The sequence below is a fragment of the Lates calcarifer genome, unplaced genomic scaffold (assembly GCF_001640805.2).
Source record: "Lates calcarifer isolate ASB-BC8 unplaced genomic scaffold, TLL_Latcal_v3 _unitig_318_quiver_1726, whole genome shotgun sequence".
NCBI classification, from domain to species: Eukaryota; Metazoa; Chordata; class Actinopteri; family Centropomidae; genus Lates; species Lates calcarifer.
Window position 1 is genome coordinate 2,239 of NW_026116460.1, and position 27,967 is coordinate 30,205.

A 27,967-nucleotide genomic window follows, 5' to 3' on the forward strand; every position below is an offset into this window, starting at 1 on the left:
AAAAATGCTATAGTGAGGTGCCACAAAATGTCTCAGTAGAGTAAGGTGTTTGAAAACCATCAAAAAATATCATAGTATAGTAAGGCATCAAAACATGTCAAAAATGTCATATATCGTTGTCATATATAGTTGTGGAAGAAATACTCTGACTTTTCACTGAAGAATAATAACACAAGGTTAAATCCTGCATTCAAAATGTACTTAACTGATAGTGTTTATTATTGTTGTGCAGTTCGCAGTAACATACGTGATTGTTTCAGTGATTAGTTGATAGACACAAAATTAATAACAATTTTACTTTTTCCCAAATATTTGTTGTTGTTAGTGCTTCAGGAGATGATGACAGTCAACTGTTCATTTTCTGAAACAGCCCTCTAATGTTTGTTAAATGTTCTGGTTCAGCTGTAATGTTGAATATTTATCTATGTTTTTATGATTAAACTGTTGATGAGGAATAGGTAGCAGTGTATTGATCATTTTCCTTTTTATGTTTCTCTTTGCCTTCCTCCAGGTGTCACCACTTCACCCACGACATCGTCCACGATCGCAGAGACATGGTCCATGATCGGAGAGACATTGTTGAGGATGAGGGAGACATCGTCCACGATCAGGGACATTGTCCGTGATCACAGAGACCTTGTCAAAGATGAGAGAGACGTTGTCCGTGATCAGAGACATTGTCCGTGCTTCGTAGAGACCTTGCGATAGAATCGGCGGAGACGGGGGTCACCGATTTGACGGCACTGCCCGCGATCAGGGACATTGTTAATGATCACAGAGACACCGTCGATGATCTCAGAGACATCGTCCACGATCACAATGACACAGGCCATGATCGCAGAGACTTTGTCCATAATCTCAGAGACATTGTCTGCGATCACAGACGTAGTCCACGATCACAGAGAGTCTTCGTACAATGAAGAAGTTCTTTGAGACCAGGACAGAGGCCTCCAGGTAATTCACAAACAGCTTTACATCAACTGTCCAACACAGAGCACTGACATTAAACTTTTTGTCAAAAAATAGATTTAACCCATTAGTGAAGTTTATTTACATAGTTCATGTCAGAGCAGTTCAAAGTCATTCAGTTATAAAAATATAATTATGAAAGAAAGAAACACTTGAAATGTCTCTCAAATGTCAGAGTTAAACAAAAACCATGTAACAGAAGTACTAACATCAAAAAAGTGTAGAAATAGAAGTAATCTGCAACATAAAAATAATCTAAGTAATGTATTAGTAATCTGTATTAATAGAATGCAATTTAGAAGTAATTAGTCATATCAGAAGAAAGATGTAATAGTTATCTGTATTATAAAAGAAGGTTGCAGTAATTGAATGTTGTTTGCATCACTAAAAGTTATCTGTAAATTTAGAAATAATATGGGATATGAAAGTAATGGTAAAAGTAATCTAATATCCAAGGTTATACTAAAAGTAATCAGTAATATAAAAGTGATGCAGAAGTAATTGTAATCTAACATAAAGGTGAAAATGTCACAGTATAGTAAGGTGTCGAAAAAAAGAAAAAAGGCATAACGTAGTAAAATATCATGAATGTAAAAACAATGTCATAGTAAGACATCCAAAACCATCAAAATATGCATAGTATAGTACGGTGTAAAAAAAAAACTTCCAAAAATGTCACGGTATAGTAAGGCTTCAAAAACTGTCAAAAAATGCTATAGTGAAGGTGCCACAAAATGTCTCAGTAGAGTAAGGTGTTGAAAACCATCAAAAAATATCATAGTATAGCAAGGCATCAAAACATGTCAAAAATGTCATATGTCGATGTCATATATAGTTGTGGAAGAAATACTCTGACTTTTCACTGAAGAATAATAACACAAGGTTAAATCCTGCATTCAAAAATGTACTTAACTGATAGTGTTTATTATTGTTGTGCAGTTCGCAGTAACATACGTGATTGTTTCAGTGATTAGTTGATAGACACAAAATTAATAACAATTTTACTTTTTCCCAAATATTTGTTGTTGTTAGTGCTTCAGGAGATGATGACAGTCAACTGTTCATTTTCTGAAACAGCCCTCTAATGTTTGTTAAATGTTCTGGTTCAGCTGTAATGTTGAATATTTATCTATGTTTTTATGATTAAACTGTTGATGAGGAATAGGTAGCAGTGTATTGATCATTTTCCTTTTTTATGTTCTCTTTGCCTTCCTCCAGGTGTCACCACTTCACCCACGACATCGTCCACGATCGCAGAGACATGGTCCATGATCGGAGAGACATTGTTGAGGATGAGGGAGACATCGTCCACGATCAGGGGACATTGTCCGTGATCACAGAGACCTTGTCAAAGATGAGAGAGACGTTGTCCGTGATCAGAGACATTGTCCGTGCTTCGTAGAGACCTTGCGATAGAATCGGCGGAGACGGGGGTCACCGATTTGACGGCACTGCCCTCGATCAGGGACATTGTTAATGATCACAGAGACACCGTCGATGATCTCAGAGACATCGTCCACGATCACGAAGACACAGGCCATGATCGCAGAGACTTTGTCCATAATCTCAGAGACATTGTCTGCGATCACAGACGTAGTCCACGATCACAGAGAGTCTTCGTACAATGAAGAAGTTCTTTGAGACCAGGACAGAGGCCTCCAGGTAATTCACAAACAGCTTTACATCAACTGTCCAACACAGAGCACTGACATTAAACTTTTTGTCAAAAAATAGATTTAACCCATTAGTGAAGTTTATTTACATAGTTCATGTCAGAGCAGTTCAAAGTCATTCAGTTATAAAAATATAATTATGAAGGAAAGAAACACTTGAAATGTCTCTCAAATGTCAGAGTTAAACAAAAACCATGTAACAGAAGTACTAACATCAAAAAAGTGGTAGAAATAGAAGTAATCTGCAACATAAAAATAATCTAAGTAATGTATTAGTAATCTGTATTAATAGAATGCAATTTAGAAGTAATTAGTCATATCAGAAGAAAGATGTAATAGTTATCTGTATTATAAAAGAAGGTTGCAGTAATTGAATGTTTTTTGCATCACTAAAAGTTATCTGTAAATTTAGAAATAATATGGGATATGAAAGTAATGGTAAAAGTAATCTAATATCCAAGGTTATACTAAAAGTAATCAGTAATATAAAAGTGATACAGAAGTAATTGTAATCTAACATAAAGGTGAAAATGTCACAGTATAGTAAGGTGTCAAAAAAAAGAAAAAAGGCATAACGTAGTAAAATATCATGAATGTAAAAACAATGTCATAGTAAGACATCCAAAACCATCAAAATATGCATAGTATAGTACGGTGTAAAAAAAAAAACTTCCAAAAATGTCACGGTATAGTAAGGCTTCAAAAACTGTCAAAAAATGCTATAGTAAGGTGCCACAAAATGTCTCAGTAGAGTAAGGTGTTGAAAACCATCAAAAAATATCATAGTATAGCAAGGCATCAAAACATGTCAAAAATGTCATATGTCGATGTCATATATAGTTGTGGAAGAAATACTCTGACTTTTCACTGAAGAATAATAACACAAGGTTAAATCCTGCATTCAAAAATGTACTTAACTGATAGTGTTTATTATTGTTGTGCAGTTCGCAGTAACATACGTGATTGTGTCAGTGATTAGTTGATAGACACAAAATTAATAACAATTTTACTTTTTCCCAAATATTTTTTGTTGTTAGTGCTTCAGGAGATGATGACAGTCAACTGTTCATTTTCTGAAATAGCCCTCTAATGTTTGTTAAATGTTCTGGTTCAGCTGTAATGTTGAATATTTATCTATGTTTTTATGATTAAACTGTTGATGAGGAATAGGTAGCAGTGTATTGATCATTTTCCTTTTTTATGTTTCTCTTTGCCTTCCTCCAGGTGTCACCACTTCATCCACGACATCGTCCACGATCGCAGAGACATGGTCCATGATCGGAGAGACATTGTTGAGGATGAGGGAGACATCGTCCACGATCAGGGACATTGTCCGTGATCACAGAGACCTTGTCAAAGATGAGAGAGACGTTGTCCGTGATCAGAGACATTGTCCGTGCTTCGTAGAGACCTTGCGATAGAATCGGCGGAGACGGGGGTCACCGATTTGACGGCACTGCCCGCGATCAGGGACATTGTTAATGATCACAGAGACACCGTCGATGATCTCAGAGACATCGTCCACGATCACAATGACACAGGCCATGATCGCAGAGACTTTGTCCATAATCTCAGAGACATTGTCTGCGATCACAGACGTAGTCCACGATCACAGAGAGTCTTCGTACAATGAAGAAGTTCTTTGAGACCAGGACAGAGGCCTCCAGGTAATTCACAAACAGCTTTACATCAACTGTCCAACACAGAGCACTGACATTAAACTTTTTGTCAAAAAATAGATTTAACCCATTAGTGAAGTTTATTTACATAGTTCATGTCAGAGCAGTTCAAAGTCATTCAGTTATAAAAATATAATTATGAAAGAAAGAAACACTTGAAATGTCTCTCAAATGTCAGAGTTAAACAAAAACCATGTAACAGAAGTACTAACATCAAAAAAGTGTAGAAATAGAAGTAATCTGCAACATAAAAATAATCTAAGTAATGTATTAGTAATCTGTATTAATAGAATGCAATTTAGAAGTAATTAGTCATATCAGAAGAAAGATGTAATAGTTATCTGTATTTTAAAAGAAGGTTGCAGTAATTGAATGTTGTTTGCATCACTAAAAGTTATCTGTAAATTTAGAAATAATATGGGATATGAAAGTAATGGTAAAAGTAATCTAATATCCAAGGTTATACTAAAAGTAATCAGTAATATAAAAGTGATGCAGAAGTAATTGTAATCTAACATAAAGGTGAAAATGTCACAGTATAGTAAGGTGTCAAAAAAAAGAAAAAAGGCATAACGTAGTAAAATATCATGAATGTAAAAACAATGTCATAGTAAGACATCCAAAACCATCAAAATATGCATAGTATAGTACGGTGTAAAAAAAAAAACTTCCAAAAATGTCACGGTATAGTAAGGCTTCAAAAACTGTCAAAAAATGCTATAGTAAGGTGCCACAAAATGTCTCAGTAGAGTAAGGTGTTGAAAACCATCAAAAAATATCATAGTATAGCAAAGCATCAAAACATGTCAAAAATGTCATATGTCGATGTCATATATAGTTGTGGAAGAAATACTCTGACTTTTCACTGAAGAATAATAACACAAGGTTAAATCCTGCATTCAAAAATGTACTTAACTGATAGTGTTTATTATTGTTGTGCAGTTCGCAGTAACATACGTGATTGTTTCAGTGATTAGTTGATAGACACAAAATTAATAACAATTTTACTTTTTCCCAAATATTTGTTGTTGTTAGTGCTTCAGGAGATGATGACAGTCAACTGTTCATTTTCTGAAACAGCCCTCTAATGTTTGTTAAATGTTCTGGTTCAGCTGTAATGTTGAATATTTATCTATGTTTTTATGATTAAACTGTTGATGAGGAATAGGTAGCAGTGTATTGATCCTTTTCCTTTTTTATGTTTCTCTTTGCCTTCCTCCAGGTGTCACCACTTCACCCACGACATCGTCCACGATCGCAGAGACATGGTCCATGATCGGAGAGACATTGTTGAGGATGAGGGAGACATCGTCCACGATCAGGGACATTGTCCGTGATCACAGAGACCTTGTCAAAGATGAGAGAGACGTTGTCCGTGATCAGAGACATTGTCCGTGCTTCGTAGAGACCTTGCGATAGAATCGGCGGAGACGGGGGTCACCGATTTGACGGCACTGCCCGCGATCAGGGACATTGTTAATGATCACAGAGACACCGTCGATGATCTCAGAGACATCGTCCACGATCACAATGACACAGGCCATGATCGCAGAGACTTTGTCCATAATCTCAGAGACATTGTCTGCGATCACAGACGTAGTCCACGATCACAGAGAGTCTTCGTACAATGAAGAAGTTCTTTGAGACCAGGACAGAGGCCTCCAGGTAATTCACAAACAGCTTTACATCAACTGTTCAACACAGAGCACTGACATTAAACTTTTTGTCAAAAAATAGATTTAATCCATTAGTGAAGTTTATTTACATAGTTCATGTCAGAGCAGTTCAAAGTCATTCAGTTATAAAAATATAATTATGAAGGAAAGAAACACTTGAAATGTCTCTCAAATGTCAGAGTTAAACAAAAACCATGTAACAGAAGTACTAACATCAAAAAAGTGTAGAAATAGAAGTAATCTGCAACATAAAAATAATCTAAGTAATGTATTAGTAATCTGTATTAATAGAATGCAATTTAGAAGTAATTAGTCATATCAGAAGAAAGATGTAATAGTTATCTGTATTATAAAAGAAGGTTGCAGTAATTGAATGTTGTTTGCATCACTAAAAGTTATCTGTAAATTTAGAAATAATATGGGATATGAAAGTAATGGTAAAAGTAATCTAATATCCAAGGTTATACTAAAAGTAATCAGTAATATAAAAGTGATGCAGAAGTAATTGTAATCTAACATAAAGGTGAAAATGTCACAGTATAGTAAGGCGTCAAAAATCGTCAAAAAATGTAATGATATAGTAAGGGGTCAAAAACCATCAAAAAATGCCATAGTACAGTAGTGTGTCAAAAATGGTCAAAAAATGTGATACTATAGTAAGCCATGAAAAATAGCCAAAAACATTTTATAGTATAGTAAGACATTAAAAACGGTCACAAAATGTCATAGTAAGCTGTGTTCGAAACCGCATACTAACGTACTGCCTACTACATACTGCCTATTACATACTCAAACAGTACTGTATACTGCCTACTAAATGAGCGTTTAAGTAGCTGGCCGTTCACACTGAAGCATACTACCAGTATCCCAGAATGCATTTCACACCACCGGCGGCAACAGCAACAACTGGCGGCGATTTAAAGCAAAGATTTTTCACATTTATTGATCATTTTTCTGTCCCTTTAGTACATTGATTATTTTTTTTAGGTAACAATAGTGCCATATAGATTTCTAATTTGTATTCAGTTTGTGTTATAAACTCCTGTTTATAAATCTGCTCCGAAGTTTTCGGAGTTCTGGGGAGATGCCGCTGCCTTGTTTACCGGCGTTATCCTGGGTCCGAGGCTTCAGTTATACCTCTCAGCCACCTGCTGTCACTCACAGCAGGGAGACAACGGAGGCGACCGGCTCGTCATCTGCAGTATATTATCCAGATATACATCAATTCTGGATTTCCCTCAGAAGTATTAACACACAATCAAGTTTCAATCAGATTGCTAGCTCCCCGTAAATTAATGTGATGTGAACTGCTAAGACTGGGGGAAAGTAATAAAAAAGAAAGAAAAGAAAAAGGTCTCTTTCATTAAAATCAGTTATTATTATTATTATTATTATGATTCATATATATTGCTTATAAGAAGGTCTGTCACTGTATGCAGTCTGACGGAACACAATGCATTGTGGGGCAATTGAGTATATCCAGTAAGCTCACGGTGCATACTCTGAAATTCTTGCCGATTTAGTATACATCCAAGCATTTCTCGCGTACACAAAATTTGCATACTATGAACACACTACATGCTAACTTTGACGTCAGACTTAGTATGAATAGTACGTTAGTATGTGGTTTCAAAAACAGCCATAGTCTAATAAGGCATGAAAAATGGCCAAAAAATGTCATGATATAGTAAGGTGTCAAAAACCATCAAAAAATGCCATAGTATAGTAATGTGTCAAAAATGGTCAAAAAATGTGATACTATAGTAAGCCATGAAAAATAACCAAAAACATGTCATAGTGTAGTAAGACATTAAAAATGGTCACAAAATGTCATACAATAATTAGGCATCAAAAAATGTCACAGTACAGTTGAGCGTCAAAAATGGTCAAAAAATGTCATAGTGTAGTAAGGCATGAAAAATGGTCACAAAATGTCACAGTACAGTTAAGCGTCAAAAATTGTCAAAAAAATGTCATGATATAGTAAGGTGTCAAAAACCATCAAAAAATGCCATAGTATAGTAATGTGTCAAAAATGGTCAAAAAATGTGATACTATAGTAAGCCATGAAAAATGGTCAAAAAATGTCATAATAAGGCGTCAAAAACCGTCAAAAAATGTCACAGTACAGTTAGGCGTCAAAAATGTCATAGTATAATAAGCCATGAAAAATAGCCAAAAAAAGGGTCATAGTATAGTAAGACATTAAACATGTCACAAAATGTCATAGTATAATAAGGTGTCAAAAATGGTCAGAAAATGTAATAATATAGTAAGGCATGAAAAACCATTGAAAAACATCATAGTATAGTAAGGCATGAAAAATAGCCAAAAGAAATGTCGTAATATAGTAAGGCATCAAAAACCACTAAAAAAATGTCATATTACAGTGAGCCATCCAAAATGGTCATAAAATGTCATAAAAGGAATGAAAAATGGTCAAAAAATGTCATAGTATAATAAGGTGTCAAAAATTGTCTAAAAATGTAATGACATAGTAAGGCGTCAAAAACCATCCAGAAATGCCATAGTATAGTAATGTGTCAAAAACCATCAAAAAATGTCACAGTACAGTTAGGCGTCAAAAATGGTCAAAAAATGTCATACCATGGAAAATAACCAAAAAAAAGGTCATAGTAACAAAATGTCATAGTATTATAAGAAAAAACCATCAACAAATGTAATAATATAGTAAGGCATGAAAAACCATCAAAAATGTCATAGTGAACCATCCAAAATGGTCATTAAATGTCATAGCATGGTAAGGTGTCAAAAACCATCAAAAAATGTCATAGTACAGTTAGGCGTCAAAAATGGTCGAAAAATGTCATAGTATAAGGTGTCAAAAAACGTCAAAAAATGTAATGATATAGTAAGGTGTCAAAAATGGTCAAAAAATGTCATAGCCAAAAACATGTCATAGTGTAGTAAGACATTAAAAATGGTCACAAAATGTCACAGTACAGTTAGGCGTCAAAAATGGCCAAAAAATGTCATAGCCAAAAACATGTCATAGTGTAGTAAGGCATGAAAAATGGTCACAAAATGTCACAGTACAGTTAAGCGTCAAAAATTGTCAAAAAAAATGTCATGATATAGTAAGGTGTCAAAAACCATCAAAAAAATGCCATAGTATAGTAATGTGTCAAAAATGGTCAAAAAATGTGATACTATAGTAAGCCATGAAAAATAACCAAAAACATGTCATAGTGTAGTAAGACATTAAAAATGGTCACAAAATGTCATACTATAATTAGGCATCAAAAAATGTCACAGTACAGTTAGGCGTCAAAAATGGACAAAAAATGTCATAGCCAAAAACATGTCATAGTGTAGTAAGGCATGAAAAATGGTCACAAAATGTCACAGTACAGTTAAGCATCAAAAATTGTCAAAAAAATGTCATGATATAGTAAGGTGTCAAAAACCATCAAAAAAATGCCATAGTATAGTAATGTGTCAAAAATGGTCAAAAAATGTGATACTATAGTAAGCCATAAAAAATAACCAAAAAAATGTCATAGTACAGTTAGGTGTCAAAAATGGTCAAAAAATGTGATACTATAGTAAGCCATAAAAAATAACCAAAAAAATGTCATAGTACAGTTAGGTGTCAAAAATGGTCAAAAAATGTCATAGTATAATAAGGCGTCAAAAAATGTAATGATATAGTAAGGCATGAAAAACCATCAAAAAATGTCACAGTACAGTTGGGCGTCAAAAATGGACAAAAAATGTCATAGCCAAAAACATGTCATAGTGTAGTAAGGCATGAAAAATGGTCACAAAATGTCACAGTACAGTTAAGCGTCAAAAATTGTCAAAAAAATGTCATGATATAGTAAGGTGTCAAAAACCATCAAAAAATGCCATAGTAATGTGTCAAAAATGGTCAAAAAACGTGATACTATAGTAAGCCATGAAAAATAACCAAAAAAATGTCATAGTACAGTTAGGCGTCAAAAATGGTCACAAAATGTCATACTATAATTAGGCATCAAAAAATGTCACAGTACAGTTAAGCGTCAAAAATTGTCAAAAAAATGTCATGATATAGTAAGGTGTCAAAAACCATCAAAAAAAATGCCATAGTATAGTAATGTGTCAAAAATGGTCAAAAAATGTGATACTATAGTAAGCCATAAAAAATAACCAAAAAAATGTCATAGTATAGTTAGGTGTCAAAAATGGTCAAAAAATGTCATAGTATAATAAGGCGTCAAAAAATGTAATGATATAGTAAGGCATGAAAAACCATCAAAAAATGTCACAGTACAGTTAGGCGTCAAAAATGGTCAAAAAATGTCATACTACAGTAAGCCATGGAAAATAACCAAAAAAAAGGTCATAGCAACAAAATGTCATAGTATAATAAGAAAAAACCATCAACAAATGTAATAATATAGTAAGGCATGAAAAACCATCAAAAATGTCATATTATAGTGAACCATCCAAAATGGTCATTAAATGTCATAGCATGGTAAGGTGTCAAAAACCTTCAAAAAATGTCATAGTACAGTTAGGCGTCAAAAATGGTCAAAAAATGTGATACTATAGTAAGCCATGAAAAATAACCAAAAACATGTCATAGTGTAGTAAGACATTAAAAATGGTCACAAAATGTCATACTATAATTAGGCATCAAAAAATGTCACAGTACAGTTGGGCGTCAAAAATGGTCAAAAAATGTCATAGTATAATATGGCGTCAAAAAATGTCACAGTACAGTTAGGCGTCAAAAATGGACAAAAAATGTCATAGCCAAAAACATGTCATAGTGTAGTAAGGCATGAAAAATGGTCACAAAATGTCACAGTACAGTTAAGCGTCAAAAATTGTCAAAAAAATGTCATGATATAGTAAGGTGTCAAAAACCATCAAAAAATGCCATAGTTTAGTAATGTGTCAAAAATGGTCAAAAAATGTGATACTATAGTAAGCCATGAAAAATAACCAAAAACATGTCATAGTGTAGTAAGACATTAAAAATGGTCACAAAATGTCATACTATAATTAGGCATCAAAAAATGTCACAGTACAGTTGAGCGTCAAAAATGGTCAAAAAATGTCATAGTGTAGTAAGGCATGAAAAATGGTCACAAAATGTCACAGTACAGTTAAGCGTCAAAAATTGTCAAAAAAATGTCATGATATAGTAAGGTGTCAAAAACCATCAAAAAAAATGCCATAGTATAGTAATGTGTCAAAAATGGTCAAGAAATGTGATACTATAGTAAGCCATAAAAAATAACCAAAAAAATGTCATAGTATAATAAGGCGTCAAAAAATGTCATACTACAGTAAGCCATGGAAAATAACCAAAAAAAAGGTCATAGCAACAAAATGTCATAGTATAATAAGAAAAAACCATCAACAAATGTAATAATATAGTAAGGCATGAAAAACCATCAAAAATGTCATATTAAAGTGAACCATCCAAAATGGTCATTAAATGTCATAGCATGGTAAGGTGTCAAAAACCTTCAAAAAATGTCATAGTACAGTTAGGCGTCAAAAATGGTCAAAAAATGTGATACTATAGTAAGCCATGAAAAATAACCAAAAACATGTCATAGTGTAGTAAGACATTAAAAATGGTCACAAAATGTCATACTATAATTAGGCATCAAAAAATGTCACAGTACAGTTGGGCGTCAAAAATGGTCAAAAAATGTCATAGTATAATATGGCGTCAAAAAATGTCACAGTACAGTTAGGCGTCAAAAATGGACAAAAAATGTCATAGCCAAAAACATGTCATAGTGTAGTAAGGCATGAAAAATGGTCACAAAATGTCACAGTACAGTTAAGCGTCAAAAATTGTCAAAAAAATGTCATGATATAGTAAGGTGTCAAAAACCATCAAAAAATGCCATAGTAATGTGTCAAAAATGGTCAAAAAACGTGATACTATAGTAAGCCATGAAAAATAACCAAAAAAATGTCATAGTACAGTTAGGCGTCAAAAATGGTCAAAAAATGTCATAGTATAATAAGGTGTCAAAAAATGTCAAAAAATGTAATGATATAGTGTCAAAAACCATCAAAAAATGCCATAGTTTAGTAATGTGTCAAAAATGGTCAAAAAATGTGATACTATAGTAAGCCATGAAAAATAACCAAAAACATGTCATAGTGTAGTAAGACATTAAAAATGGTCACAAAATGTCATACTATAATTAGGCATCAAAAAATGTCACAGTACAGTTGAGCGTCAAAAATGGTCAAAAAATGTCATAGTGTAGTAAGGCATGAAAAATGGTCACAAAATGTCACAGTACAGTTAAGCGTCAAAAATTGTCAAAAAAATGTCATGATATAGTAAGGTGTCAAAAACCATTAAAAAAAATGATATAATACAGTAATGTGTCAAAAATGGTCAAGAAATGTTATACTATAGTAAGCCATAAAAAATAACCAAAAAAATGTCATAGTATAATAAGGCGTCAAAAAATGTCATACTACAGTAAGCCATGGAAAATAACCAAAAAAAAGGTCATAGCAACAAAATGTCATAGTATAATAAGAAAAAACCATCAACAAATGTAATAATATAGTAAGGCATGAAAAACCATCAAAAATGTCATATTATAGTGAACCATCCAAAATGGTCATTAAATGTCATAGCATGGTAAGGTGTCAAAAACCATCAAAAAATGCCATAGTTTAGTAATGTGTCAAAAATGGTCAAAAAATGTCATAGTATAATAAGGTGTCAAAAAATGTCAAAAAATGTAATGATATAGTGTCAAAAACCATCAAAAAATGCCATAGTATAGTAATGTGTCAAAAATGGTCAAAAAATGTGATACTATAGTAAGCCATGAAAAATAACCAAAAACATGTCATAGTGTAGTAAGACATTAAAAATGGTCACAAAATGTCATACTATAATTAGGCATCAAAAAATGTCACAGTACAGTTGAGCGTCAAAAATGGTCAAAAAATGTCATAGTGTAGTAAGGCATGAAAAATGGTCACAAAATGTCACAGTACAGTTAAGCGTCAAAAATTGTCAAAAAAATGTCATGATATAGTAAGGTGTCAAAAACCATCAAAAAAAATGCCATAGTATAGTAATGTGTCAAAAATGGTCAAAAAATGTGATACTATAGTAAGCCATAAAAAATAACCAAAAAAATGTCATAGTATAGTTAGGTGTCAAAAATGGTCAAAAAATGTCATAGTATAATAAGGCGTCAAAAAATGTAATGATATAGTAAGGCATGAAAAACCATCAAAAAATGTCACAGTACAGTTAGGCGTCAAAAATGGTCAAAAAATGTCATACTACAGTAAGCCATGGAAAATAACCAAAAAAAAGGTCATAGCAACAAAATGTCATAGTATAATAAGAAAAAACCATCAACAAATGTAATAATATAGTAAGGCATGAAAAACCATCAAAAATGTCATATTAAAGTGAACCATCCAAAATGGTCATTAAATGTCATAGCATGGTAAGGTGTCAAAAACCATCAAAAAATGTCATAGTACAGTTAGGCGTCAAAAATGGTCAAAAAATGTGATACTACAGTAGGCCATGAAAAATAACCAAAAACATGTCATAGTGTAGTAAGACATTAAAAATGGTCACAAAATGTCATACTATAATTAGGCATCAAAAAATGTCACAGTACAGTTGGGCGTCAAAAATGGTCAAAAAATGTCATAGTATAATATGGCGTCAAAAAATGTCACAGTACAGTTAGGCGTCAAAAATGGACAAAAAATGTCATAGCCAAAAACATGTCATAGTGTAGTAAGGCATGAAAAATGGTCACAAAATGTCACAGTACAGTTAAGCGTCAAAAATTGTCAAAAAAATGTCATGCTATAGTAAGGTGTCAAAAACCATCAAAAAATGCCATAGTAATGTGTCAAAAATGGTCAAAAAACGTGATACTATAGTAAGCCATGAAAAATAACCAAAAAAATGTCATAGTACAGTTAGGCGTCAAAAATGGTCAAAAAATGTCATAGTATAATAAGGTGTCAAAAAATGTCAAAAAATGTAATGATATAGTGTCAAAAACCATCAAAAAATGTGATACTATAGTAAGCCATGAAAAATAACCAAAAACATATCATAGTGTAGTAAGACATTAAAAATTGTCACAAAATGTCATACTATAATTAGGCATCAAAAAATGTCACAGTACAGTTGAGCGTCAAAAATGGTCAAAAAATGTCATAGTGTAGTAAGGCATGAAAAATGGTCACAAAATGTCACAGTACAGTTAAGCGTCAAAAATTGTCAAAAAAATGTCATGATATAGTAAGGTGTCAAAAACCATCAAAAAAAATGCCATAGTATAGTAATGTGTCAAAAATGGTCAAGAAATGTGATACTATAGTAAGCCATAAAAAATAACCAAAAAAATGTCATAGTATAATAAGGCGTCAAAAAATGTCATACTACAGTAAGCCATGGAAAATAACCAAAAAAAAGGTCATAGCAACAAAATGTCATAGTATAATAAGAAAAAACCATCAACAAATGTAATAATATAGTAAGGCATGAAAAACCATCAAAAATGTCATATTAAAGTGAACCATCCAAAATGGTCATTAAATGTCATAGCATGGTAAGGTGTCAAAAACCATCAAAAAATGTCATAGTACAGTTAGGCGTCAAAAATGGTCAAAAAATGTGATACTACAGTAGGCCATGAAAAATAACCAAAAACATGTCATAGTGTAGTAAGACATTAAAAATGGTCACAAAATGTCATACTATAATTAGGCATCAAAAAATGTCACAGTACAGTTGGGCGTCAAAAATGGTCAAAAAATGTCATAGTATAATATGGCGTCAAAAAATGTCACAGTACAGTTAGGCGTCAAAAATGGACAAAAAATGTCATAGCCAAAAACATGTCATAGTGTAGTAAGGCATGAAAAATGGTCACAAAATGTCACAGTACAGTTAAGCGTCAAAAAATGTCAAAAAATGTAATGATATAGTGTCAAAAACCATCAAAAAATGCCATAGTTTAGTAATGTGTCAAAAATGGTCAAAAAATGTGATACTATAGTAAGTCATGAAAAATAACCAAAAACATGTCATAGTGTAGTAAGACATTAAAAATGGTCACAAAATGTCATACTATAATTAGGCATCAAAAAATGTCACAGTACAGTTGAGCGTCAAAAATGGTCAAAAAATGTCATAGTGTAGTAAGGCATGAAAAATGGTCACAAAATGTCACAGTACAGTTAAGCGTCAAAAATTGTCAAAAAAATGTCATGATATAGTAAGGTGTCAAAAACCATCAAAAAAAAATGCCATAGTATAGTAATGTGTCAAAAATGGTCAAAAAATGTGATACTATAGTAAGCCATAAAAAATAACCAAAAAAATGTCATAGTATAATAAGGCGTCAAAAAATGTCATACTACAGTAAGCCATGGAAAATAACCAAAAAAAAGGTCATAGCAACAAAATGTCATAGTATAATAAGAAAAAACCATCAACAAATGTAATAATATAGTAAGGCATGAAAAACCATCAAAAATGTCATATTATAGTGAACCATCCAAAATGGTCATTAAATGTCATAGCATGGTAAGGTGTCAAAAACCATCAAAAAATGTCATAGTACAGTTAGGCGTCAAAAATGGTCAAAAAATATGATACTACAGTAGGCCATGAAAAATAACCAAAAACATGTCATAGTGTAGTAAGACATTAAAAATGGTCACAAAATGTCATACTATAATTAGGCATCAAAAAATGTCACAGTACAGTTGGGCGTCAAAAATGGTCAAAAAATGTCATAGTATAATATGGCGTCAAAAAATGTCACAGTACAGTTAGGCGTCAAAAATGGCCAAAAAATGTCATAGCCAAAAACATGTCATAGTGTAGTAAGGCATGAAAAATGGTCACAAAATGTCACAGTACAGTTAAGCGTCAAAAATTGTCAAAAAAAATGTCATGATATAGTAAGGTGTCAAAAACCATCAAAAAATGCCATAGTAATGTGTCAAAAATGGTCAAAAAACGTGATACTATAGTAAGCCATGAAAAATAACCAAAAAAAATGTCATAGTACAGTTAGGCGTCAAAAATGGTCAAAAAATGTCATAGTATAATAAGGTGTCAAAAAATGTCAAAAAATGTAATGATATAGTGTCAAAAACCATCAAAAAATGCCATAGTATAGTAATGTGTCAAAAATGGTCAAAAAATGTGATACTATAGTAAGCCATGAAAAATAACCAAAAACATGTCATAGTGTAGTAAGACATTAAAAATGGTCACAAAATGTCATACTATAATTAGGCATCAAAAAATGTCACAGTACAGTTGAGCGTCAAAAATGGTCAAAAAATGTCATAGTATAATATGGCGTCAAAAATGGCCAAAAAATGTCATAGCCAAAAACATGTCATAGTGTAGTAAGGCATGAAAAATGGTCACAAAATGTCACAGTACAGTTAAGCGTCAAAAATTGTCAAAAAAATGTCATGATATAGTAAGGTGTCAAAAACCATCAAAAAATGCCATAGTATAGTAATGTGTCAAAAATGGTCAAAAAATGTCATACTACAGTAAGCCATGGAAAATAACCAAAAAAAAGGTCATAGCAACAAAATGTCGTAGTATAATAAGAAAAAACCATCAACAAATGTAATAATATAGTAAGGCATGAAAAACCATCAAAAATGTCATATTATAGTGAACCATCCAAAATGGTCATTAAATGTCATAGTATAATAAGGTGTCAAAAAACGTCAAAAAATGTAATGATATAGTGTCAAAAACCATCAAAAAAAATGCCATAGTATAGTAATGTGTCAAAAATGGTCAAAATATGTGATACTATAGTGAGCCAAGAAAAATAACCAAAAACATGTCATAGTGTAGTAAGACATTAAAAATGGTCACAAAATGTCACAGTATAACTTTTGAGTTGAGTTTCTCTAGTTAATTAATATCACAAAAGTGATTTTGTAATGCAGAAATGCCAAATATTCTCTACTTGCAGCTTGCAATTAAAATGTGTAATTGAGGCTAAAAACTGTAATCTCTTGCTAAAAGCCCTAACCCTAACCTCGGACTAAAAGTGTCTAAAAGCCATAACCTTAACCTCCAGCTACAAGTATCTTAAAAAAAAAAAAAAAAAAAACTAACTCTAACCCTAATCTCTGGCTAACAACATTAAACAGATCTGCAAAATATTCAGTCTTCAGAAGTATTTATTTGAATAATAATAATCTTTTATCAGACCCACAGCAGGGAAATTCAGTGTTGCAACAGCATTATATAAACAAGACGAACAGTATAACAAGGTCTATGTACACAGCAATAGATTGGATTTGAGTACTGATATTGCACAATTTAAAATACCAAAATGAAAATCTAACCTAATCCACAAACACTGTGTAGTGATGTGAGTGTGTCTGTGGAAAACAAAGCTAAGATGGCTATTTCAAGATAGTTCCTTTGTCTTAAGCAACATGCCATAGTATAGAAAGGCATCAAAAACCAACAAAAATTGTCACAGTATAGTAGGACATAAAACATGTCAGACAATAGTATGTTGTAAAAATGTTTAGATTTACTGATCAGTTTCTGTGATTCATACATGTTCTTGTCTCTGCAGAAGGAGAGGACATCAGCAGCTGAAGACCTGTAGCGGATGAAAGAAAACAGAAGTGTTATGAAGCTGTTGGAAAAAAGACCTCCACCATCTAACTGCTGCAAACAGTGTTTCCTGTTGTTCAAGTGAAAACACTTTTTTCTGTTTTTCTTTACCATCTGTAATGTAGTCATGAGCACATTTTCCACAGACTAAGATGTTCTTATTAAACACCTGTGAGAACGTTCAACTGCTTATGATACAACTTTAAGTAATAATTGTATCACAAAGACGCTTTGTAGACATGTTCGTCTTTGGAAAATGTGTTCATTAACCCTAACTCTAACAAGTGTTTCCTTGTGGTCAAATGTCTATCTTTGCTGTGATTTGTTAAATGTTGTCTGGAATAAAATCAGTAGAAGTTTCTTCCTAAACTTTTGAGTTTCATTTCTCTCTTTTGAAACTCATGGTAAACAAATATATATATTTATAACATTTTATTTTAAAAAGGAAAATTTTCTGATTCTTATGTTTTAATTTTTAGACTCATTTTTAAACTTTTTGAAAGTATATTTTCTAAGGTTTTATATTTATTTTTCATGGTTTTATATTTAACTTTTAAAAGGTTTTACACTCATTGTTCAGATATTTGTTAAGGGCTTTTAATTTTTTCATACTTACGTTTTAGTTTTTTACTTTTTTAAAGGCCATATACTTGTTTTTTTAGACTTATTAAGGTTTTGTACTTTTTATTGATTTGATAATTATTAGATATTTTTTAAGCCTCTGTTTTTTGTTTTGTTTTTTTAAACAGGTTTCATGCTTAATTCTTTAACAGATTGCTGAAGGTTTTAATATATATTTTTAAAGGTTGAATATTTATAGGTTTTAACCTTATTTATCAAACCTGATTTTTAAGGATTTTTTTTTAAAGATTTTAAATGTATTTCTTTTTAAGGTTTTATATTTGGTTGAATACAAATTTTTGAAGGTTTCACATTAAATTTTAAAAGGTTTTATACTTAGTTTTTAGACATTTTCTGAGGTTTTATACTTAATATATAAAACTTTTCAATTTATTTATTAAAAGTTTTAAACTATATTATAACCAATTTCTTAAAAGGGTTTCTACACTTACTATTAGTTATACATAGTTTTTAGACATATTCTTTGCAGCTACATTGTTGAAAAATACTAAGTAATACTAATTAAAATAAGAAATAAGATGATAACTTATGGCAGCTTCAATTTGTTGCTGTTTGATCCAGACAAGGTTTTAGTGTCAAACTACAGCTGAGATAATGACAGAGTCAGACTGAAAATAATAAACTAACACTGACCTTCTGATAATGTCTTCATATCAATGGTTAAAGTTTGAATCCTGTGGAGAAAAACACAACAAACTTTAAAGATGTGACTTTTAACACATCAAAATAAAAGCACAGAGAATTTCTGGGTATTGAACTTCAATCTGTCAAAAGATAGAGAAGTAAAGGACACAAAATCTACAAAGAAACCAGAGTGTGGACTAACTGGTTCTAGACTAATCAGAACTAGTCCAAGACTTAAATTTGCTTTATATACAAAGACAGAAGAAGCTGCATTGACTGGAGAACTGACTCCACCAGCTCCTGATATTCACACAACAGCAGAGGATGGAAATGTTTTTTTCTCCAGTCAGTTAACATTTGAACTAAACTTGGTTGATAGAGGTCAAAATGAAGCAAAGTGAAGTTCTTCACATTTTTATGATTTACTGTACTAATGAGAAAGACAGAGAGAGAGGGAAAGGGAGAGGGACAGAGTAAGGGAGAGAAAGTGTGTGTATGTGTGGGGTGGGGGTGGGAGAGATAGAGAAAACACATGAGAGTGAGAGAGAGAGCAAGGAAGCGAGAAGGAGACAGAAAGAATAAGAGAGAGAGTAAAGCGGGGTACACAGCAAAAGATATTCAGGCCGTTAATCAGCCCAAATCCCCTCTCCTGTTCAAAGTAAGCAAAAGCTTGATTATTGGTTGGTTCTAAAGATGGTCTTGTCAGATTTTCCTGTGGTGTGAGGTGTGTTAAGAGTGATTTTAACCTCCCTGATCTGCTCTGAAGATGATCTGAGCTGCCCTAATAAATATCTTCGATCACAAAGGCTGTTGAGAGGAAAGCTGAGCATGCACACTGTGGATTGTCACATGGAACAGAACATAGCCAATCAGGAAGCAAGCTGACGGAAGACGGAAGCACAACAAACAAGAGACATCGTCATCCGCTATGTTTGTTTACTCTAAAATTGTGAGATTTGGAGTTCTGAGAGTCCAGACTCTGGTTGTTGGTGGTGAATCTGTTTGTGTGTGGTGTGCTGTGTTGGTCTTCTCTCTGCACATGACACACTATAAGACCAAATTTCTGAAATCCAACATTATTTGTCATCATGTGTGTGGTCTCTCACATTTTCTATATCAGGTAAGATTTTAAAAATCTTTTAGTGTGTGCCAGACTTAAGAGGGAGAGTGAGAGACAGAAAGAGAGGGAGAGTGGGAGAGAGAGGAGCAAGAGTGAGGGAGAGAGATTGATATAAAGAGAGGGGTGGGGGAGAGTGAGTGAGAGACAGAAGAGAGAAGGAGCAAGAGTGAGGGAGAGGGAGGGAGAGAGACAGAAAGAGACAGAGAGAGAGAGGGAGAGTGAGAAGGAGCAAGAGCCAGGAAGAGAGAGAGAGGAAGAGAGTAAGAAAGAGCAAGAGAGAGGGAGAAGGAGAGAGAGATCTGATGTTTAAATTCTTAACTTTCTTTGAACTGTACATTCATGAACTATGTAAATAAACTTAATAATCATTTATGTCTTTTTGTTACAAATCAAACTATTCAGACTTCAGATTAATTACTGAAGATAAATTAGTGCTCTGTGTTGGACAGTTGATGTAAAGCTGTTTGTGAATTACCTGGAGGACTCAGTCCTGGTTTCAAAGAACTTCTTCATTGTACAAAGACTCTCTGTGATTGTGGACGATGTCTCTGCAACCTCGGACGACGTGGTGACACCTGGAGGAAATAAAAAGAGAAATATACAAAGGAAAATGATCAGTACACTATGACCTATTCCTCACCAACAGTTTAACCCCAAAACGGCCTTACTCAACATTACAGCTGAACCAGAGGATGTGTGTCTCATAAAATGGGCTGTTTACTGTCACATATGACATCACATCTTTAGGAATCAGAAACAATAAATATTTGGGAAAAATTAACTAGAATGATTATCTTAACTATTAAATTTCTATATTAATGGTCTGTCAACTAATCACTGGAGGAATCGTGTATATTACTGTGAACTGCATAATAAAAACTTTCACTAAAGTACATTTTTGAAAGCAGGGTTTTAACTTGTGTTTTTTTTTTTTGTTTGTTTTTTTTTTTTTTGTTATTTTTTGCCTTTATTTATAGGACAGTGAGAGAGAGACAGGAAACAGGGAGAGAGTGGGGGAATGACATGCAGTAAAGGTCCAGCTGGATCGGACTCGAACCGGGGTCCACCTGCTCAGACCACTAGGGCCCACATGGTACGTGCCCTAATCATTCAGCTATGAGGTCGCCCCCAAACTTGTGGTATTTTTAATTATACCTCAGTCCACAGGCAGAAAATTACATCACAACTATTTTGAGTTTTTAAAATTTTTTATAACTAGTACTATTTTCTGACAATTTATAGACACGATTAATCAGTTATTATTATATTCAATACTAAACTCATTAACTACCAAGGACTTAAACAGTAATATGGTTTAAGTACTAACATTAATAATTCAGCTCATCAAAACATATTTTCAGACTGGGTAAGTCTTTAGGACACATACCTGTTTGGTTTGCCAGGTGAGAGGTGGTGTCTCTGTTCAGGCTGCAGCAGCTGAACAAGCAAACCTAGAAAACACTTGAAAAACAAATAACCTCATTAATAAAGAATAGTTCACCTCCAAAACCTGAACACTGTAGAAGAATACTACACTGAAAACCAAACACGAGAACCATGACAATCACAGTTTAATGAATAATGAGTGAATAAATTAATTATGTCACTGGAAAATTACCTCATTGATCTCAGAGAGAAAGGCAATTTTTAAATTTTTTTTTATAATAATTAATAGTAATCTAAGCTCGTACATTGTGACCTACTATTGAGACTTATAAACTACTAAAAATATAGTTTTCAAGCTTGTATTTAACACAAGACTGGCCTCAATAAAGTCTCAAATCACTACAAACAAATTTCTAATCAATAATATACACATCAGGGAATCAGTGAATAGCTATGGACAGGTTACTACCACAATGCTACAAAACGATAAATGCAAAAAACAGTCGCAAAATGATCACAGTGAGATGCTTAATTGCCACACTGAAACACAAAATGACCACACAGAAACGTTAAATTTCCTGGAATAGACACAAAACTACAAAGACACAATACAATGCAAAACAACCACAAAGAAGCTGACTAAAAGTAGATGTACAACAACCAACTAGAGACACAAAACGATGCAATACCACAGAAAGACACAAGATGATCACGTCGTGATCAAGAAGCAGCAAAATGTCCGCAGAGTAACTGTAAAGAGATGCAAGTGGAGTTGTAAACGCACAAACTGACAGTTACCACGCTCCACAAGTAGTAGACGCTTTAGTCACGGTAACACAAACACACTTTACCCCAAGCAAATAAAAACGACGCCAAAGAGGAAAAGCCCCAAAAATAATATTAAAAGATAAGGCTAATGCTAACGCACGCCTCTAATGCTAATGCTAACACCCAGGTATAAAACAGTCAGGTAGTGACGCAAAATGATATAAAATGACCATTATTAGCCACAAACCGGTGACAACGAGCTGATAAACCATCTTAAATGCAGTTAAATGACCAGGATGGCTCACAAAGTGACAAAGAGACGCAAAATTTAACATGAAAACAATCAGGGATTTACACAAATAACTAAAAGCCCATTGTGTTAACGTCCGTCCACGTTGGGGGTTAACGACTCATGTCAGGGACGCTTCAGTGGCAGAAACACAAACACACTCTTACTCACGCGATATAAACGACTGAAAATTGAATTGAACGATATCATTACAAGGTAATGCTAATGCTAACGCTCTCTGGTAATGCTAATGCTAACGCTAGCTGCTAACTGTTTGCCTTACCTTCGTGCCGTAGGTGTGTTCAGCGTCCAGCCTCACTCGTGGTCGACAAAAAAGCAGCTCCAGAGTTTGTTTGAGAATCCAGGCTTCTTTGGTAAGGACATTTTCTCACAGTACTGACAAACTGAGGCAATGGTTCAAACGCTGATTTCAATCTGTTTTCCGGCTTCGTTTCTCCGCCCCTCTGCGCTCCTCCCGTCAGCTAACATTGGAAGAAAACGCTGATTGGCCGGGCCATTCTGGTCCGCCTAGTAACCGCCTCTGATTGGTCTTAAAATACATCCACCATAAAGAAGGAGAGAGGCCTTAGATGTATTATAAGATCTGTCGTTGTAGGGAGATAATTAACAATAATCAATCACAAAAAACAAAAATAAATAACATATCTATCTATCTATCTATGTTCAACTGGGAACAGCCTACTGGCAGATCTGCTCTTCTCCCAGTGCCTGTTGGAGTGGAGTGTCTCTCAGCCACAGAAGCACAAATGTGTTATACATTACTTTGAAAAGTTTGAGAAAAGGCTTGGTAATTTTTTTTTATAAGACTAACTTTCAGTTTTGTAAATATTGGCTATGGTCTTACTGTCAAGTTCAAATTGTGATGTTTGTGTAAATGTGTATATCTCAGGGTTCTTTCTCATCCATGTTTTACACATGGCTATGATGAAAACAATTACTTGTCTCAGTCGACAGTTTGATTGTGATAATGATATTTACTGACTGGTGTATGTGAAGAAATTATGATTTCCATTCACTGCAAACATCATCATTGCAGAAAGTGTGGTCTACAGCAGGAAGAATGACATATGTAAGAAAATTACTGAAAACACCATCAAAAATGGCTTCCAAACTTCACCTTCCATTTACCTCCTTACAAACAACTTTTAGTACTTGATAAATTTCTCCGTCTGATTGATCTAAGTGACTCCCTGTGTTCCAGATGCATTTCACTGACCTTCAGGGCCACCCCAATCATAGTCTGACTTCATTGAAATGGCATCTACTGCTCTTGATTAAGTCACTCACTCTGTCATATCTTTTAATAGATCCAAACATTTGCATTAAATGATTAGAAGCAATGTTTTACTGTCCTTTGTACAATATGTATTTTGTCTATGCGTAAAGTGAAAGAGAGGCCTGAATGGAGATTTAACAACAGCACTCTACTCTCTCAAGTAGCACGTGGAAGGATTGGGATGCAGGACTGGTTGTGTCAACAGCCTTAAGGACTAATGAAAATAAATTGGAAATTCAAGTAAGTTAGGAGGCTATAGGCAGATGTAGAAAGAGGAAACAGACAACTTTCTATGGGCCAATGAAATTTGCTTTTTTATAACAGGTGGATAAAAATATACAGGGTAACTTGAAACATCTTGAAACATGACAAGACGATTTTATCTAATATCATTAGGAAATAACTCCTATTCAAAATATTGCAAAAATAATTACAATTATATTTTCATATAAATAAACTAATGGAGTGTTAAATGTCACATCGCTATGCAATAATATCAGTAATACTTTTTTTTTACAAGGTTATCTAAGCAAGGAGAAACTACTCTAAATGGTAGTGATGTCAAAGTTGTGCAACTACAGCTTTTAAATTCACACACAGAACAATGTAAAGATTTTTTTTCAACCAGAATGTCTGATTTCACAGTTATTCTAAGATAAGCACAAATTCTCCAGAGGCTGTGACCTCAGACTCAGACAGAGCAGAGAGAGAGGAGAAGGAGGCCCATCAGGAGGAGCAGCATGCTTGGGTGGTTGTTTCCAGCGTGGTTGGGTGGGGACAGTTTGCAGTTGTCGTAGGGCTCCAGACAGGCAGCGTAAGCCATGACATGGGCAATGTAGTTCTGCTCCTGGACCCCGTGGAAGAGGTGTGACATGGGACCTTTGGCAAAGATGGCCACATCCTCTATGCCGTGGGTCTCTGAACTCAGAGGGACGGGAGTCTGCTGACGGTAGTCATTACCCGCTGAGGGACAATGAGACAAAGTAGCATTAGATTAGCTATGTCAAGAGTTTTCTGGTTCATAAACAAAGACAAATTACAAAGCTACAGTGTGTATGATGAAAATCTAACATAAAACTGCAAACAACTGCATATTATAGGCTTTATAATATTAGTATCTATTGCAGAGCTATTATGACATGAGTATAAGTTGGGCAGTCTTTACGTTAAATTAAAGGACTGTCTTATCAATCTCTGTCATCTAATGTGTAAAGCTCATGTCCAAAATACTGCACACACGTTGTAGACAAACAATTGCTTGATATTTAATATAGAGGATACAAGTGATAAAGGTGTTACATTGTCAATAAAAGACTAGAGGTAATTGCTGTTCTTTGGTGTTTAATTGAGCAGGTGGTTCTCTGTCTTAATCTTTGTGCCTCTACAGCAACTCTCCTGCAACACCACAAGATGGGGCTACTTTGTTACTTTGTCTCGTCTTGAAGGATCATCAGTGCACACTTACATGAAATTGACTCATTTATATCTGGGCGGATTCCATTGACAATCTGGTATCCTGGTCCATTTCCATACACAGCAGTGGTGAAGCGCTTGTTGTCCTTAGCTATTGAGCGAGACACCCCTGTAAATCACAGAACAGATTGGTACCTGTAGGTTTGTTTGAATGAGGAACATCGGATGATATTCACTTCTTCTTTCAAAACCTCCCTTAACTCAGCCTTATCAAAGTTTTAAAGTGTATTTTTACCCAAAACAGGATTTCCTCTGGCTGAATGTCCTCCAAAGGCAAAGACATGGGAGTGGTCAGCAGTGACCACTGTCAGGGTGTCCAGGTCATTGGTGAGCTCAGCCGCTCGTCCGATTGCCCGGTCAAACTCCACAGCCTCGTACAGAGCTCTTTTGGCTGTTGTTCCATGGTGCCCATGGTCAATTCTCCCACTTAAAGTCAGAAACAATGTTATTGACAAATTAACATAAGTAATACACCCATTCTATGTAGTAATTCTTTGTTTTTCTGAAACCTTATTCATTTTCCTCTTATTTATAATACATTATTTTAAATGTTCAGATATTGCTGTGATTTGGAAAAAGAAAAACTGTCTAAGTGAAAGTTTCCAAAATGAGATACCCAAACTGTGTGTTAAAATTACCTTATATGTGCTAATTTTTCTTTGTTTTTCTTAGGGTGCGAAAGTGCTGTAGCACTTGAACACTGAACTGTTTGAATTGAGTGTGTAACACTGACTAGGTATTTAATGATACTTTGATGTCTGGGAAAGACCTACAGAGCACAATTATACTTATCTTCCACAAAGAGGAAAAATCCCTTGGGGTTCTTGCTGAGAATCTTTATTGCTTTCTCCATCATCTCAGTCAGGGACGGGTCCATGGATGGATCACGGTCCAGGTCATAGCGGCAGTCTTTGGGCTCAAATAGACCTAAATTCAGAGAAAAATTGCAGGCCTCATTTTCACTGATTAATTTTCTGCTAAGCAACAAAATTTTCAGCAGAACCTTTATCCAATAGCATCCTAGTGAATGATTATGATACATTTGTTTCCTGTAAAGACATGGTTTACATCTCTCATGCAAACTGTATGTTTTAACTGTATAAAGGTAATACTGTATGCTCTATAATAAACATATGTGACACTCTAAACTGGTGAATTAAAAAGTTCCTCTTACCCATCAGGAAGTCTGTATTTGCAGGATTGACAGCATCAAAATCAACTTTGTTCCAAACATATTTTGCATTCTGCAGGCAGTAAATACATTTTGTTAGGACATAACATTTTTTCCACACTCAAACTGAAATACTCAACCTAATGATCACACTTGTAAAATCTACAGTACCATTTACCTTTTTGTTCTTAATCCACTCCAGAACAAGATTTTGTCCATCCAATCGACCTCCTGTGTAAGTTGGATACTCTGGGTCTTGCATTTCTTGTGGGAACATGTACTGACGACCTCCACCAAGAATGACCTGGATTGAGAAACATGGTGACAATTTATATAGATTTCAGACTCTATACATTTGATGTTTTTGGTAGATTTTCTAATCCAGAGTGATGTCCCCATTTTGTTCTTATAGTGGCCCTTAGTTTACTGTGCATATGAGTCAAACACTTCTCCATAGGGAACACACAGATTGAGGGACTTATTAGCAAAGAAATAGTTTTATGCGGGTTTACTGACTACAAGGATGCATACCCAGATTTTTTGCTATTCACTCTGCTGTTGTGCTGCAGAGATACCCTTATGTTATGGCTTACATTTATCTCTGTGTTGTGAACCAGCTGATATGCAATATCACGGCATCCATTTTGGACAGCCTCGGAGGGGAGGTCAGAGTCAGAATACCAGTTTCGATCAGCAGAGTGAGCATAGCTTGCACCAGGAGAGGCGTGCTGCACTCGAGTTGTTGTGACAATTCCCACAGATTTTCCTAAAAACAGAGCATTATGGTCATAATTAATTCAATGTTATGTGGACAACATGCAAATTCCACATAACATATACTGTATATTAAGTTAGTATTTGGAAAGAAAAACAGTTCCACAATTCAAACTGTCCTGTAAAACTTTTTTTTAAAGTACAATTTAGAGTGGTGAAGGACAAATTTTGTGACTGCACTTCCATCAGCAAAAACGTACAAACCATGACGTTAAGTAAGAAGAGAATAACGCTGTTCTGTCTGCACAAATGTCCTTTATGAATTGCACACCAACAAGTAACAAAACAATGTCAGAACCAATGCAAGTCTAAGTGTAAATGAAGTCACCATAAAGTAAAGCTTTGTAGAAATATACCTACCTGCTTTCTTGGCACGGTGCAGAACAGATTCCACTTCATTCCCATAGCTTGCACTACAGTTGGACCTCGGGGTGGCAGCAGTGACTCCCAGGGTGCCGTAGTTCGCCTTCACACCACATAAGTATGCTGTGGCTGTGCCAGCGCTGTCTGGCATCTGCTGATCCACATTGTATGTCTGCAGGGAACAAGTACAATTCCACATTTTCACATGAACAGTGTTGGCAGATACGAATTGTGTGTGTTAATTACTGCAGCACGGTTAAGTTATTTTAATTGCCTAAAGTTAACAAATAGGTGAATTGGCCTGCCCAGTTCAGGCTATCATCATCCAGTGCTATGCTGGTCGACTGTGATCTTCACATTAGTAATGCTGAGAAAACTGCTGTACTTCAGAATTTATTGACATTTTATGA

At 34.2% G+C, this 27,967-nt stretch overlaps 1 protein-coding gene and 2 long non-coding RNA genes across 4 annotated transcripts; 1 reads left to right on the forward strand and 2 right to left on the reverse strand.

Annotated features, from left to right (window-relative positions):
* The first annotated feature begins 510 nt into the window (after positions 1 to 510).
* On the forward strand, positions 511 to 17,980 carry LOC127140238 (uncharacterized). 2 transcript variants are annotated; one of them, XR_007810693.1, is made up of 4 exons: positions 511 to 954; positions 3,867 to 4,309; positions 5,544 to 5,986; positions 17,610 to 17,980. It is a non-coding gene; the product is annotated as an uncharacterized LOC127140238 (long non-coding RNA). The 2 variants fall into 2 exon arrangements; XR_007810692.1 differs by lacking the exon at positions 511 to 954 and adding an exon at positions 2,463 to 2,631.
* LOC108894369 (uncharacterized) lies at positions 17,192 to 22,936 on the reverse strand. Its single transcript, XR_001962809.2, has 5 exons — positions 22,763 to 22,936; positions 21,424 to 21,497; positions 20,512 to 20,611; positions 18,926 to 18,966; positions 17,192 to 17,636 (listed from the first exon to the last, which is right to left on the reverse strand). It is a non-coding gene; the product is annotated as an uncharacterized LOC108894369 (long non-coding RNA).
* Positions 22,937 to 24,052: 1,116 nt separating this feature from the next.
* Positions 24,053 to 27,780, reverse strand: LOC108894370 (intestinal-type alkaline phosphatase; the record flags this gene model as incomplete). Its single annotated transcript, XM_018693003.2, has 8 exons — positions 24,053 to 24,739; positions 25,242 to 25,358; positions 25,485 to 25,676; positions 26,042 to 26,176; positions 26,424 to 26,493; positions 26,599 to 26,724; positions 27,014 to 27,186; positions 27,555 to 27,780. Coding segments are annotated over 8 exons (1,311 nt in total), but the record flags the coding sequence as incomplete, so codon positions are not given.
* Positions 27,781 to 27,967: the final 187 nt, after the last annotated feature.